We start from the raw sequence: 16,693 nt of genomic DNA, 5'->3' as shown, positions 1-16,693 counted from the left end.
CTTATCTGACTTTTTATGTTAAAACCAACTTTTTCTGGAAACACTAAGTGAGCAATCCAAGTGTCACCATGCAGCTTTTTGGAGAGACTTCAGGGGAAGTAGTGACTTCAAACTTGATGCAGTTCTTGCACTTCCCTAATCAAATGACAGAGGTTTAAATTTAAAAATGGGCATATTATCAAGACTTCCAGTACTTTCCATGTACATCAACTGTGGTACAGTGCAATCTACACCTATTACCAATTAAGAGGAGCTACACTTTGTGAGCAAAAATAGCTTATTCTAACTCAAACAGTAGTTAGAGCTTAAGGGAGAGAGAGGAACCCAACTCCCATCGCTGTCATTACAAAATAGTCCCCCAAAACTCTACTTCCTTAATTACTGTTAGCTATCATATGTTGTCCCTATTTAACTCAATTCATGCGAGTCTAACTGGAGACAGGCCATTATTTCACTTAATGTCACTCAACTCAGTAGCTTTCTTTCCAAAGTGAAAGACTCTAGAAGGAGTCTTGTAGACACTTATGAATATATACTGCTAATTATGAGGTAAAGGAATAACTGCAAATTGCCCATGTAAGTAGCTATACGACCATAAAGTCTCCAACCTAGACATAGGTAGGATTCATTCTTAAACTGAGCCCTGTTACTCAGGCTTGTGTTATAATCTGTCCCAGAGAACTTCTCTAGCTAAATACAGGAGTACCCATTGAATGGCTTGACACCATATACACTTACCACTGAAGCTTATAAGAGGCAAGGTACCAAACATGAGACAGCTAATGCCTGACTTCCAGAGGCACTGAGCACTAACAGCTCCCACTGACTTCATCTGGAATTTGGGATGGTCAGCACTGCTAAAACGGCTCTGAGGGCTCAAAATTGGACACCGTTTTTTAATTTGTTGCTCTTATTGCAACAGTTACTTCACAATCCAGCTCCACTTCATGGGAATAAAAGTCACAGGGCATCTGATGTCCTGAGGATGGTGTGATGGCTGAGCCAGGCTTCTAGGGTTTTTAAATTGCTGACCCGAATTCCAGGCTGCTCCTCCAGTTTTCTGGGGGCTGTTAATATGGAAACCTTGTTTCTGCAGGTCCTTACATACCATGTGGAGTGTTCTTATATGGTGTTCGTACAGTATCTAGAACAGTGAGACCGTGGTCCGTGACTGGGGCTCCTCCTAGCTGCTACCTGTGTAATGACAGATCTGATCAGATCAAGAATCTATTCTGCATATTTAGTCCAAGTATCATGGGGTGCTACTCCATCAATGAGGGAAAAACTAAAAATACAAAGGGAGACAGGACAGAAGCAGAGGCAAAGTGACTTTTCTGAGATCACATAGCAGTGCCAATCAGAAATGAACCGTAGATTTGGCAACTACCAGTCCAGTGCATTTCTCCTGAAATACACAGTGCTGCATTTAAACCACTCCTGTGAAAAAAGTCAGAGGCTCCCAAAGTATTCATCACATTGATTTTGCCTCACCTAGGGAAAAAGCCCAGCCCTGTCAGCACCCTAGTGCCATGCAGTGAAGAAGAGCACCACCCATTAAAACCTCGACATTATTCCTGTAGTAGGTTGCCAGATGGGCCCTGGAGCCCTGTCTAAAGATCTGGTCATGCCTAACCCAGATCCTGTTATATCCAAAAGGAACAATACAAAGGGGATATGGCTGAACTGGTCTCCTTCCATCTTAAGAAGGAGACTTGTGCAAGAAAAGGGTCTTTAAAGAAGGGTAATAAAGGAATTTGAGGAGGGAATTGAAACATGAGGGACCCAGGAATTGCAAGGATGACACAGCAAGTGAGGGGAAAAGTGAAGTAATGGATTACAGGGAGAGATAGGATGGAACAGGTAAGATGAGGCGAGAGAAAGGGAATAGACATCTGGAAAAAGTGAAAGGCTGGACAGCCTGTAAAGAGCACCAGGCTTTGTTAAAACAGACAAATTCAAGTTAGAATTCACAGTGAGGGTGACTGACCATGGGAACCAATTACAAAGGGAAGGTGGCTTCTCCATCTCTTGATGTCTTCAGCTCAAGATGTTGCCTGTCTGCAAGATATGCTTTAGCCAAACCCAAGTTACTGGGCTTATTACAGGTGTAACTGAAAATTAATTGCCTCTAGTATACAGGAGGTTATGCTAGATGATTTAATGCTCTCTTCTGGCCTTAACATCTATGAAACTACAAAGCTATATAGTAATTCTTGGGTCCATATTAGAATTATGGCTTGGAAAGTGGGAAAAGGCTGTGAAACAAGGCTGTGATATGGTTTTTATTGGATTAACTATGAAAATTAATATAGCCAGTATTATAAAATCCCATTTTTTTTTATGCTGCCCTCATATTTTCAGTTTTCAATATACCACAGATTTTTGCAGTGATGATGTCCAACTACATCATAGAGATTGTCAGGGGAAGCTAGACGTTTGGCATCTGAGTAGGGGATATTTGGGGTTGACCCCTTCACTGGTATGGATGACAATTTGGGATTGCAGAATAAACACATTAGCTGGATGTTTTTGCTACAGCAATCTGTGAAATATTTAACCATGTTGGGATTTAAAATGTCATCTTTAGGTTTTAGAGTTAACTCATTTCAGATGAACAGGCCAGTTCACACTTCTTTCAGGTATTGTTACAAGTTATCTGCAGACTCTGGAAGATGTCACTGCATTGATATAGGCCCTAGGGCTTGTCTACACGGAGAAGCTATTGCAAAATAAGATAGGGTGTGAATTTAAAACATGATAATTATTCCACACTAGTTCCAAATGTATACGCTCTTAGACAGGCTTGTCTAAACTGCAACTTTGTCAACAAAACTTTTGTCTTTCACGGGTACTTAAAAAAGCCCCCCTGCGAAAGATAAAAAGTTTTGCCGACATAAGTGGCAGTGTGAAAGTGGCTTTGTCGGCAGGAGCGCTCTCCTGCCGACAAAGCTAATGCCGCTGGCGGGGCTGGAAGTATTTTGTTGGCAAAAGTGCCGAAAAAATATCGACAGAGAGCATTCACACACGCTGACTTTCAGTGACAAGTGCTAAAAGCTAAAAGCTGCGTAGTGTAGACAAGCCCTTATTCCACACTGAGTGATTTCTGCATATTTAGCTTATTGCACTTGCAAAGTGATTTAAGCTAAACTATATAAAGGCACTCACTGCAGAATAAGCATCCACATGGGGAGGTAGTACAAAATAGCTACTGCAGCCTATTTCCCTGTGTAGATAATCCTTTATTCTGTTCAGGTTTTCAGGGTTATGTTTGCAATAATGAGTGCTACAAAGACAGTTTTTTTAAAAATGCAAGTTCAGATTCTGGAGCACAATTGTGCATCAAGGGGTGAATTCCATAGCCACCGAATCATGGATTACATAGGGGCTCTAGCTATGATTTAGAGAGCCCCAAATAGTCTGCAATCCAGTTGGAAAGATCTGTGTTCCTTTATAAATGGCTTTGACATACTTGCTATTGTTCCTACCGCTCAAGGACAGATGGCTGAGTATTCTTCATTGAGGATATTGCAGGAACCTTTTTTTGGCCATTTCCCTAGAGCAGTGGTTCTCAACCAGGGGTCTTCCAGGGGGCACATCAACTCATCTAGATATTTGCCTAGTTTATAAAAAGCACTGGCAAAATCAGTACAAACTAAAATTTGGTACAGACTATGACTTGTTTATACTGCTCTATACACTGAAATGTAAGTACAATATTTATATTCCAATTGATTTATGATTATATGGTAACAATTAGAAAGCAATTTTTCAGTAATAGTGTGCTGTGACACTTTTGTATTTTTAGGTCTGATTTTGTAAGCAAGTAGTTTTTAAGTGAGGTTAAACTTGGGGGTACGTAAGACAAATCAGACTACTGAAAGGGGTACAGTAGCCTGGAAAGCTTGAGAATCACTGCCCTAGAGCCTGCATTTGGCAAGCTTCAGGTCAGAATGTAAGAATTACCTGTCTAGACTGGCTTTTGACTGACTTTTAGATTATTTTAAAGGTGACTTGTGAAGGGGGAAAAAAGGGGGTTGTATCTTGTTTTGCCTCTTTATGATGTATAAAGAAGACCTAGAAGGAGTTTTTTCCTAATAGAAATAGAAATCCAGGTTCTGTCTGCACTGGGTGAATCTTGTATGAGTGGAGATATGGTGAAATTATAAGTCCAGAGAGTGAAAGCTGAGCAAATGAGAAGGGAAGGAATTTTTAATCATACTTTTAAAAGCATTTTTTTCAAATGTAACACCTATTTAACTCCCAACCCTTCAAGGTAAGTTAAGGTGTTTCAGTGTAAAATATACATCCTCTGAGGCATGAAATACATTTTCTGCCAACCCCAGAGAAGACCAGACTTGACATTCCTGATACTTCCAAAGTCAAGAAACAGAAACTCAGCTCTTTATCCATCATAAAGAAGCAAAAAAAGATGCACAAGCCAAATTTTTAAAGATTCTCTGTGGGTCACTTTTCACATCCTCCATGACCTGCGTTTATTTTGAAGGTCTTGTGTTTCATTAATGGTTTTTAATGGTACCCAAATGCACTGGGTACTTCTAACGCCCTGATCTTGCAGATACTGACAAATGTCAATAGTCACTAAAGTGTTTTTCATGGCAGAAACAGGTTGGGTATCGAGATGAAATGGTCTGAAATAAGGAGAGTTGAGAGGCCATTTGGGGATGAATTCAGATCAGAGATACAGCAGTCTGATATTGCACTGATCCCTGACTCCTGTTCAATAAAACTGACACCAAACCATGAAGAATCAGAAGACAAAACAATAGAAGAACCTTTGTCAACTCCTGTGTCACCTGAAGTTTCTTCACTAACATTAGTGAGTTAAACCTCACAACCCACTTGTGTGATATTACTGAGCCTATTTTATAGATGGAATGCCTGGTAATATGGGTACAAATAGCACTGTGTCATGAAAACAGCAGGGAATTTGCAGGAAAGTGCTACACTGAGATTCACATCACAGAGCTATATTTTATTGAGGAACCGGTGCAGAAAGGCAGGTGTCCCTGGGAATGGGCCTATTTAAATCTTGATCTGAAGTTACACCCGTGTGATTGGATGTTGATCGCCATGTAAAGATAATGGTCATATATTTGAATCAATAAATATTTTAAAACCCAGTGAAAAGAGTTTGCCACAACATACTGGGCTCCAGAAAAGCCGCCACTGTAACATGATAGCTCAGCTGGGCTGGGAAATGTGGGAAGATTGCCAAGGTTTTCAGAAGGATCCAGACGGGTTGCCATTGCAGAGGGTGTGAGAAGTGTGTGTTCATGTGGAAGGCAGGTGCCCCTCACTAGACTTTGGAGCTGCCTGCCTGAAAACAAAGAGGTGTCAATAGAGCGACCTAGGCAGTAATAATGCAATGGTCACTTCGTTTTCATGTTTTAGAGGGGTAGCCGTGTTAGTCTGTATCAGCAAAAACAATGAGGAGTCCTTGTGGCATCTTAGAGACTAACACATTTATCTGGGCATAAACTTTCCGGGCTAGAACCCACTTCATCGGATGCATGGAGTGGAAAATACAGTAGAAGGTATAAATACACAGCACATGAAAAGATGGGAGTTGCCTTACCAAGTGGGAGGTCAGTCTAATGAGATAATTCAATTAACAGTAGGATTTTTCCTGCCTTGCTCTCCTACTGTTAATTGAATTGTCTCCTTAGACTGACCTCCCACTTGGTAAGGCAACTCCCATCTTTTCATTTGCTGTGTATTTATACCTGCTACTGTATTTTCCACTCCATGTATCCGATGAAGTGGGTTCTAGCCTGGAAAGTTTATGCCCAAATAAATTTGTTAGTCTCTAAGGTGCCACAAGGACCCCTCATTGTTTTTTCGTTTTCATGCAGAAAATACAGGCTGATGGAGCTGCTAGCCATGGGCAGAGGGGAAGGTTCAAGGATCTTAAATCCTCTCCCCATCCTGCAAAATGTAAATACTCTGAATTCTAGAAATGCCCCTAATCCCCCACGCCTGATCAAGGCAGATTTTGGACAGGGTCACCCTGAGGCTGGGATTAAAGCTGCTGGTTTTAAAATAGCTTCTTAGGGAAATTAACGTCCGAGCAGGAAAAGGGAGAGCTGCAGGGGGCGGCTCTTCCCCACAACCCCCCCTCCACCCTCAGCTCCCGGCATCTCCCTCTCTTTGCTGCCCCATTCCGCCCCCCGCAGCAGGCTGCCCCAGCGTCAGGTCTCCACGGCCTCCAGATGGCGCCGCTCCCTCGCTGCAGCTCCTCGGCCCCTGGGTTGCAGCGGCGCAGGCGTCCCTGCCAGATGGGTGGGGCAGGGAAGCAGAGGACGGCCGCTGCGGAGGGGCGGCCCGGCCGGACTGGGTATCCCCTCCCTCCCCTCTGTCTCCCAGGTGCCACTGGGACCAGGGTGGGGCAGAGCCAGGAGCATCGGACAGGGGTCGAGGGAATTCGAGCTTCGCAGGTACCTGAGCGGGACAAGGGTGGGACTGAGCTGTTTGGGGGGTGCCAGGAGCGCACGATTCTGGGGACCCCTGAGAACTAGGAGTTGCCTAGGTACTACCTTGCCCTGGGCACTTCTGAGATCCTTGTTTGCTTGGGGAGCCAGTATACTGGGTACTTCCCTAACACTACGAACCTCTGAGATCCCCATAGCCTTTAAGCCTAATACCAAGGATCTCTAGGGGACACCCTGGGGCATCCTTCATGGCAGGAATCTGTAGGGGACCCCAATACTTAAAAACTTAGGGCACTAGAAAATGGGATACCCTGCATGGAAACCCTAATAGCTACAGATCTCTCGGGTACCTGGAGACTGATGGGGAGCCCTGGTACTGCATACTCCTGGGGGGACCCTAATCCTATAGATCCTAATATTAGGAAATTCTCAGAAACTCTAGTACCCTGAGCCTTTTGGAGGCCCCTAATATATGGCACATAAAGGGACCCTGGTATCTGGAGGCTAGAGTTTGCTCTCAGTTATGTGGTTGAATGCCCATTGACTTGAGTGGAGCTCTCCTGGATTTACACTGGCAGAATTTGGCCCTTGAGCTTTAGGGGAGTCTGCCACCTGTACATAGCTGGGTCCTGCTGATGCAGTCCCAGCAACCAAGTACAAAAAAATCACAGCTCTGTTTTGGATCAGTTTCTGCCTGTCTGACGAAAGTTTTTCAGAACTTTGAGAAATCAGATAAAAATTCAATTGAGGTGAAATTGATCCCTACAGGGCACACTGAGTTTAAGCCAGCAATTGAAGTGAGTTTTGCTGATCCTGCCCCAGTTTAAAAGAAACCACATAGTGACTGACATTTAAAATATACCAAATTTTATTTATGCTTTTAACAGGATGTTTACGTTTGTACACAAGCAAATACATATGTAAACATTTAGGGCCAGATGCTGCAAACTTTACATTAAGTAGCACTCTATGAGACTACCGATGTAAGTGCTAGTCACCATGAGTCAGGGATACATTGTGGGGGAGTTAGTTTATGGCACTGGAGATGCCTGGGTATTTGGTGCAGCACTGTTAAAATCTAGTTAGGTACGTAGATGTTCTTGATTCAGAGTGTAAATGAGACTGGTATTTTCCTAGGTACTGTACAGGGCCCTTATTGTTTCTTTGCTCCCACTATGTTGTAAGGAAGTTCACTAGTGAAAGATTAGTGCTGCTCAAACCAGTCTTGGGGCTGCCTGATTTAAGCAGTTTTCTGTTTCCTATTTTCTGTTTTGTTTGGCCACATGGAAGGTCGCTCTGTGAATGATATATTTCCTTGCTACTGTTAAGACTCTGAATCAGAGGTGGTGCTAACCTACAGGAATATTTTTGGGTCCCTTTTCACCACCCCCACTAAAAATACTATGTGCATTATTTCCACAAACCAAAAAATATACCAACACATACTCATACACTTGTGGTAACAAGTTCACATTAATGGTGCTTTGGGTGTAATACTAAATTAGGGAACTCTTGAGCTGCTGGGGGCCTAAGTAAATACTTAGACTGCTTATGCCTAGCAAGCATACCACTGCTTCAAATGCATATTTCTCTATTGCCTTGTAGATTCTGGAGCAGTGTCTCCTAAAATGTAGCAAACTGGGGCCTTAGCTTTACTGGGAATTTGCACCGATTCCAACAATTGATGAACCAACCACCCATCCACCAATATAGCTCGGAGCTGGATAAGCACCACCCATGCAAATCGTGGCTTTCCTTGTCTCCACCTGGGGTTTGCACTGGTGTGCAGCTACACTGACAGCAGGAATCAGGACATATTCTCAGTGCAGACGAGGCTTGAGGTTTTTACCAAACCATGGAAGATTTTCTATCACTTAATGTGTGTGACCAACAATGTGTTTGAGTCAGGAACCATGTGTGGAGCTGCCTTCTTGCCCATGCCTTCCCCAGCAGGGATCAGGATGGTTTCTGTTCTTTTTGTTGAGGATTAGTTGGAGTGTAGAAGAAGTTGGTGATTACTTTCCATTGTCACCCTCCCCATTCTGGTGATTCCCATCAGGAGGAGAGGAGGGTGGCAGGAGCAGTTTGGAGGCTGCCTCCCAAAGAGTTTTCTGTCTCGTACCCTGGAATTCTTTTATATAATGTGATTTCAGCACTAATCAGAGCTGCACAGAGCAGGAAAATTATTTTGTCCTCAAGCCTATTTTTTTCAATATCACCGTGGGTTCTAGTGGTCCAAACCACGAGTTGGATCTCATTGTGCTAATTGCTGTACAAACCTAGAATAACAGTCCTTGCATCAAGGATTTTACAATCTAAATAATCTTCTGGACAGACGGGGGGGAAGGGATGCAGTGTAGAAGCAGAGCACTAAGCAATCTTTTTGTCTGAATGCATGTGGTTCATCTTCAGATATCAGAACGGGGCGGGGGCATGTATCTGCTCTGTTTATTTTGATGTAGAAGTAATGATAGCAGGTTGTTAATAATAATAATTAATAATGCCCCTAACCTTGTCTAAGGGTACATTTACCCTGTGACAAAAGACCTGTGTCATGGCCACAGCTGGCCCAGTCAGCTGACAGGGCTCAGGCTGAGAGGCTATAAAATTGCAGTGTAGATGTTCAGGCTCGAGCCTAGGCTCTGAGACTCCCAAGAATGAAGAGGGTCTTAGAGCCAGGGGTCCAGCAAGAGCCAAAATGTCTATACTGCAGTTTTTAGTCAGCTGTCCTGGGTTTAGGGTTGCCAGCCCTCCAGGATTGTCCCGAAGTCTCAGGGGATTAATCTTTAATTATAGATAATGTCAAGTGATGAAAACTCCAGGAATTCATCCAACCAAAGTTGGCAACCCTATTGGGCTAGGAGATTCGGTGCTGTGTGTTTTTTATCACAGTGTAGCTGTACCCTGAGCTGTTCCAATGGGTTTGTCATAAATATAAAGGGAAGGGTAAACACCTTTAAAATCCCTCCTGGCTAGAGGAAAAACCCTTTCACCTGTAAAGGGTTAAGAAGCTAGGATAACCTCGCTGGTACCTGACCACAATGACCAATGAGGAGACAAGATACTTTCAAAGCTGGAGGGGGGAGAAACAAAGGGTCTGGGTCTGTCTGTGTGATGCTTTTGCTGGGGACAGCACAGGAATGGAGTCTTAGAACTTAGTAAGTAATCTAGGAAGATATGCGTTAGATTCTGTTTGTTTAAATGGCTGATAAAATAAGCTGTGCTGAATGGAATGGATATTCCTGTTTTTGTGTCTTTTTGTAACTTAAGGTTTTGCCTAGAGGGATTCTCTATGTTTTGAATCTGATTACCCTGAAAGGTATTTACCATCCTGATTTTACAGAGATGATTCTTTTTTACTTTTTCTTCTATTAAAATTTTTCTTTTAAGAAACTGAATGTCTTTTCATTGTTCTTAAGATCCAAGGGTTTGGGTCCGTGGTCACCTATGCAAATTGGTGAGGATTTTTATCAAACCTTCCCCAGCAAAAGGGGATAAGATTTGGGAGCATTTTGGGGGGAAAGACATTTCCAGACGAACTCTTTCCTAATAATAATAATACCGGTGTTAGACGTTTGCTGGTGGCAGCAAAAGTCCAAGGGCAAAGGGTAAAATAGTTTGTACCTTGGGGAAGTTTTAACCTAAGCTGGTAAAAGTAAGCTTAGGAGGTTTTCATGCAGGTCCCCACATCTGTACCCTAGCGTTTAGAGTGGGGAAGGAACCTTGACAGGGTTCATGTCTGAAATGTAAGAGTTAATCTAAAGCGCCCAGTTGCACAGGGCCTGGAATGGGGTTTGAACTTTGTGTTTAAACAGGGCTTTAGCAAATAGAGTTAGGGTAGACACATTTAAAAAAAAACAAGAACGTTCTAGCCTAGAACAGGGTCTTCTTAATACACTTCCAAGGCCAGTGTGAATGCGGTAAAAGGAGCCCAGAAGTTTGGTTTTTGTCTCCTCAGGGACAGTAGTTTCTGAGTAGAATGCAACTACATAACAGTTTGCTCCCACAGAATGTGTTAGGGAATCTAAATGATGTGTTTAGACTATTTGTGTTTTGTAACTAGTGTTTTTAAAAAGTCATATGGAAAATTAAGAGCTGCAAAAAGCAGCTAAGACTCAGAACACTTTACAAACTGTATACAAACTCTAAAATGCAGCCCTCTCTGAGGTGGAACACACCAGGCGTTTAACAGCTCACAGCAACGCTATGCAAGCATTTAGAACAGGGAGTGAAGGGGGCTGCTGAATCCCATTGGTAGGGGGAATTTGGGTGGTGGAACGTAACTAATTGAGTTACAAGTTTGTCCAGGAGGTTGGGGCTTGGGCCGTCACAACCTGCTACTGGCTAAGCAGGTGATGATTTTTGATCCCTAGCTAAGAATTGTGCACCACCTACTATGTTTAGGTATTATCCCATCTTCCTCACCCCATCCCACTCGTTTATCTCCGCCTCCTGTTATGTCTTGCCGGTTCTGCTTTGTAAGCTCTTAGGGGCAGGGACTGTCATTCATTGTATATTTGTACAGCACCTGCTCCAATGGGGTCAAACTTGCTTGTGACCTCTAGGCCCTGCTGTAATACAAATAATAGTGTTTAAACCCAAACCAAAAAAACCCTCCATGCTACTTTTCATTCTTCATTTATTGTAAATGTCGGGAGACCATTATCTCTGATAAGCAGATCTGCTAAGATTTAAAAACAAACAAATGAACCCTACATGTTGATCCCCAGTAATGCTGCTTTTAAAACTAAACTAAACTTTCCTTTCTTCTCTTCATGAAGGTTCGCTTGCTTGGCAGCAGTTGAGTGTACTGGTCTCCTTGTCATGGCAACCATTGTCCCGGAAAAACTTACTCGCCTTTTCATTAATGTGCAGCAGCTTTGGCAGGTCCCCAGGCTGCTGGAAACGGCATTCCCCTCGCCTCCCTGCACCGTGGGCACCTCAGATGTGCCTAAGGTCTTCTGGAAACCCTACATTCACACCGGCTACAGACCCCTCAACCGGACCTGGAAGTATTACTTCTTGACGCTTTTCCAGCAGCACAACGAAGCTGTCAACGTCTGGACTCACCTCGTGGCTGCGCTAATCCTGCTGTTGAGGTTCCAGCGGCTTTCCCAGACGGTGGATTTTGTGAGCGATCCTCATGCCCATCCCCTGTTCATCATTGTCATTGCTTCTATCACCTACCTAACCTTCAGCACCGTGGCTCACCTCCTCCAAGCCAAATCAGAGTTCTGGCATTATAGCTTCTTTTTCATGGACTATGTGGGAGTAGCCATTTACCAGTACAGCAGTGCCTTGGTGCATTACTACTATGCCATTGAGCCAGACTGGCATGCAAGGATCATGGGGTTTTACATGCCGGGGGCTGCTTTGCTAGCTTGGTTATCGTGTGCAGGTTCCTGTTATGCTAAATATAGATACCATCAGCTTCCCCGCCATCTGAGCAGGGTGTGTCAAGAAATGCCCCTGGGCCTGGCATATGCTCTAGACATTAGCCCAGTAATTCACCGGCTCTACACTGTTCAGCCCTCCGAGCAGGCAGATCCAGCCCTTTTATACCACAAATGCCAGGTGCTGTTTTTCCTTATCGGTGCTTTTTTCTTCTCGTACCCTTATCCAGAGAAATGGTTTCCGGGGAAATGTCATTTCTTTGGGCAGGGGCATCAGATCTTCCACGTGTTTCTGGTGCTGTGCACCCTAGCCCAGGTGCAGGCCGTGGCTCTGGACTATGAGTCAAGGAGGGAGATCTACACCAGTCTGCACGGTGACCAGACTCACAATTTCTCTGCCCTGTGCTTCTTCACCGTAGCCTGCTGCCTCCTCACTGCTGCTTACATGACCAGCAAAGTGAAGTGCAAACTGAATTGCAAAGGAGAATGAAAGCTGTGGAGGGGAAGCTCCTGATCTTTCCCATCCTGGCTGTTTGAGGGGATGCCACCATAACAATCTGGATTCAAATCTGGCTATGGACGAGTGTAAAGTGTGATGGAATGCTTGGAAATGTGCTATTGTTAGGTGATCTGCAAAGGGAAAATGCTGGAAGTTTGTGCTCTTTTGGATTTTTTATGATGGATAAAGAAGACCTGGAAAGGTGTATGTGTGTATAAGTGTTAAACCGGTTTCTTTTTCTGCTGATTTTCTGCCTTCGAAATTCCGGTGCTGTCTTTAAAAGGCCTCAATGAAGAGCTGGGAGCAACGCTCTCTTTGCTAAATATGCATCCCGCTGCCCCGACATCTAAGGGCTGAGAAAGCTGACTTGCACAGCTGAGATCTAGGTCTAGCGAAACCAGGAGTGGCCAGTTTTAATATTTCTCAGGCAGAAGTTAAGACAGAAAAAACAAGTCCAGCTTGTTTTTACATGTCGCAAAGAAGCAAACAAGGGGACAAGACAGACATTTTTTTTCTGTTCAGGTCACTTTATATAGCACAGGAACTTTACACGGCACTTTACACACAGAGAAAGACATGTGGCCTGCCCTTATCATCTAAATAAGACAAGATACACTGAAGACAAGGCCCTATCAGGAGGGGGGAGGAGGTTATCAGTGATGAAGAGGAGAAGGGAGGAAGGATAGCTGGAAGAAATGGGTTTCTCGGTGGGATCTGAAGGAGGAGAGAGGCCAGTAGGCCACTGAGAAGAGGGAAATTTTGTCTTTACTGACCCTGTACCCCTAAAAGTTCCCTCTGTTGCTACCACTGGTTCAGTCCCATTGCAGGTAGCAATGATGAGTGCTACTGTAAATGAATCACTGGTGTTTGAACCACTGTGTCTTGCAGACCTGATCTGGCTGATAAAAACACTGGCAGCTAGTCTATCTGCAGCTGCCACCGCTGTCGCTACACCAGCATTGGCAAGAGTGGTAAAGAGAGACACTCTTGTAAATGTAGCCAGAGTCCTGGGCGTTCTAGAACAGATTTGAAAGTCGCTATGCTTGAACAAAAAAACTTCAGAAACAGACTTCAGAGAGAAACAGCAGAACTAAAATTCATTTGCAAATTTAACACCATTAATTTGGGCTTGAATAAGGACTGGGAATGGCTGGCTCTTTACAAAAGCAGCTTTGCCTCTCCTGGAATTGACACCTCCTCGTCTACTGTTGGGAGTGGACTACATCCACCCTGATCGAATTGGCCCTGTCAACACTGGTTCTCCATTTGTGAGGTAACTCCCTTCTCTTCATGTGCCAATATATTTATGTCTGCATCTGTAATTTTCACTCCATGCAGCTGAAGAAGTGGGGTTTTACCCACGAAAGCTTATGCTCAAATAAATCTGTTAGCCTTTAAGGTGCCACTGACTCCTTGTTGCTTTTGTGGATACAGACTAACACGGCTACCCCTGATACTTGATAGCCAGAGTGTGTCCCAGGCATAGGGGCGGCATGAATGCAGAGGTGAATCTGCGGGTGGGAAAAGGAGCAGAAGGAAGGGGACCTGCAAGCAGTGAGAGATAAGTGGGGGCAAAAGCACCAATGAAAGTGAGTGCTCGCGCCCCCTCCCCGACTCCACCCCCCCCCGCCCCATTGGACCCCTCCCCGAATCCGCGCCTGGCCCTGCCTCTTCCCCCAGCGTGCTGCGTTCCTCCTCCTCGCCCCTCCCTCCCAGCGCTTGCCTTGAGAAACAGGTGTTTGGCAGTGCAAGCGCTGGGAGGGGGCGGGGGGAGGAAGCAGGACGCGGCGGCCCGCTCAGGGGAGGAGGCAGAGGTGAGCTGGGGTGGGGGGGCGGGTTGGGGAATTGCTGGTGGGTGCAGAGCACCCACCAATTTTTCCTCGTGGGTGCTTCAGCCCCAGAGCACCCACGGAGTCGGTGCCTATGGGTGGAGGGCGAGATTGGTGAGTACAAGGAGCCTGGATTCGATGTGGCAAGAGATGGGAAAGATTCAAGATGGGGGTCCTGGGCTGAAGCAGTTGGAATGTGGGTGGAGGGCAGGAAGATGACTTTAGCAGCAGCTTTTGGGACAGACTAAGGAGGAGAAGATGATTGTGTTCAAAGGCAGGGGGATTCAGCTTGGGGTGAGGGCTGCAGCAGCTGGGATAATGAAAAAGGGCCGATGTTAAGGAAGCAGTGATTGAGATTTAGCAAGAATTTGGCTGTGGAGGAGAAAGAAAGCCGAAGCAAAGATGATCCAAGATTCTGGCCTGGGAGGTGGGGTAAACAGAAAAGTTTTAAAACAACTGATCTGAATCTAGACTTAATTTTGGTTCTAAAATTGGTTCCAGGACCTGAGCTCATTCCACCTCCTCCCCCCGGGTTTCCCTTTCCTCAGCTGCCCTCAGTGATTTAGACTAAGGACTTGCCCACAGTGGCAAAATTGACCATGTCCTGAAATTGCTTTCTCACTCTGTCCAGTCTGAAAGGGTTTCAGGAACCTGGTTACTTCGGCTGCTCCTGGTGATGGTTTTCAATAATCATGGTAAAAAAAAAAAAAAAGTTCTGCCCTGTCTAAGCTGGGCAGCAGAAGCCAGCAAGGCAGGTTCACCTGAAACCATTTTTAAGAGCTGTAAGCGAAAAATGGTTTGCGAACGCTGTCGTTTCCGAGTGCTGGAGCCTACTGCAATGTAAGGAATCCAGCTGCCTGATCTGGTTTGGGTAATTATGGCTGCAGGAGGAATCAAAGACCTCTCGGGGCCTAATTCAAGTCTTGGCAGGTAGAAAGTATTTTAAATAAGCTTTAAAATGCATTAGTCATATGCATGGTTCTTAAGCCTACACAAATTTCATCGGAGAGCTCTAATGGCTAATGAGACAGCTTTGTAAAGAAGCATAGCTGTGCTCACTGGACACCAACTGACTTTAAGATGCATAACCCACATATTTAAAATTATTTGATCAGTGCATTTCTATTCTGCCAGTCCTGGGTGGTGCTGAGCCCTTGCAGCTCCCAATGGACTTTTCTGGCTCAGGCGCTAAACTCTTATGGCAGTTTAATGTGTGTAAAATGCTTTGAAGATGAAAGACACTGTGTAAATGTTAACAAATATTAGAGAATCATATAATTAACAGGCATCAGTGCCTCTCTCCTCTCTCTCTCCCTTCAAGGGGGAGAGGAGTGACTTCACCAGCTCTGTGTCCCCCACAACCCATTTGAAGGGTTCCTCTGTGTTCCTAAAATCCTGAAGTGAGGGAGTTTCACTCCAGCTTTTCATGAGCGTGAACAATATGGAGCTTGAATGAGCCAGTTGACTTCAGTTCTCCTTAAAGTTTATCCTCTTGGTAGGTGGTATTTTCTGAATGTAAATATTTTATTCCTCTATTGCGACACAAAAAGCCTTAGGATGTGGTTTGAATTTTAGTTTACTTTATTGGGGGATCCAGGATTTCGCTGCCCCTAAGATTTTAGAATGGCAACAAACTAACACCCAGGTGCCTCCCAAACATGGGGAAGGGTCCGGATCTGAACTTTTCCAGTGTTTGGGTGTGTTTGGATCTAGGATTTGGATTCAACTTGTGACAGGAATAGGGACCATTCTTAAAGTCTGGAGGAGCTTTGGTTTGGACTGATCTCTCGTTTGTATAAACTATTAAAATATTTAATATGTCATATGAATAGACTAGATCAGTAAATGTGGATTATCAGCCCAAGCTGCGTTGATGTCCCCAGACTGGGGCTGCCTGGTTTGGGGTGAAGGGTAGGGCCCATCACCAATGGTCAGGAAGGATTTGTGCTTCACCAGAGATCACTCCTGGACAGGTTTAAAAGCTTTGCTTCCTTGAAAATTATTTCACTGTGATTTAAAACTGATTTGCAAACACTTGGCCTACTTTTCACCTTGGAAAGACTTCAGGGAAGGGAATGCCTAGAGGTAGATGATAGCTTGGTGGGCTTTGAAAAAAGCCCTGGGGTCTGATCCTGCTGCCATTGAAAGAATGGCCAAACCTCTGTTGGCAGGAGCAGGGCTGAGATGGATCTTTGTTTAGTTGCACATCTTCTTGCTGGCAGCAGAGTTTGTGTTGCTGAATTCCTCCTTGTAGGGGGTAATTGGTCAACCACAGAGGACCTGTTAGAGCAACAAAAACAACAAGATCTGACCAGTGTGAGCAATGTCTCCCATGCTCCTAGCTTCCACCGTAAGACCTGCTGCAGCACCACGTGCAGGCCGGTGCCTCCTCTGATGGGGACTATATCTTCTCACTTGCAGCCCCAGACCGGGCAGCACATGGGATTGGTTGCATTATGTTGAAAGGCCAAGCAGTCCCCGGAGGAGTAGGACTGAATGCAGCACAGCAAAGCTTGTGCAATT

At 44.7% G+C, this 16,693-nt stretch overlaps 1 protein-coding gene across 1 annotated transcript; it reads left to right on the top strand.

Moving 5' to 3' along the window:
- The first annotated feature begins 6,280 nt into the window (after window positions 1-6,280).
- On the top strand, window positions 6,281-12,664 carry PAQR7 (progestin and adipoQ receptor family member 7). The gene is made up of 2 exons (XM_007070849.4): window positions 6,281-6,455; window positions 11,231-12,664. Exon 2 carries the CDS (start codon window positions 11,274-11,276, stop codon window positions 12,330-12,332), a length of 1,059 nt encoding a protein of 352 aa, XP_007070911.2. The 5' UTR covers window positions 6,281-6,455; window positions 11,231-11,273; the 3' UTR covers window positions 12,333-12,664.
- Window positions 12,665-16,693: the final 4,029 nt, after the last annotated feature.

This window comes from Chelonia mydas, chromosome 19 (assembly GCF_015237465.2).
Source record: "Chelonia mydas isolate rCheMyd1 chromosome 19, rCheMyd1.pri.v2, whole genome shotgun sequence".
In the NCBI taxonomy this organism is placed as follows: domain Eukaryota; kingdom Metazoa; phylum Chordata; order Testudines; family Cheloniidae; genus Chelonia; species Chelonia mydas.
Note: the sequence above shows the minus strand (reverse complement) of the source record. Positions and strands in the feature narration are given on the sequence as shown.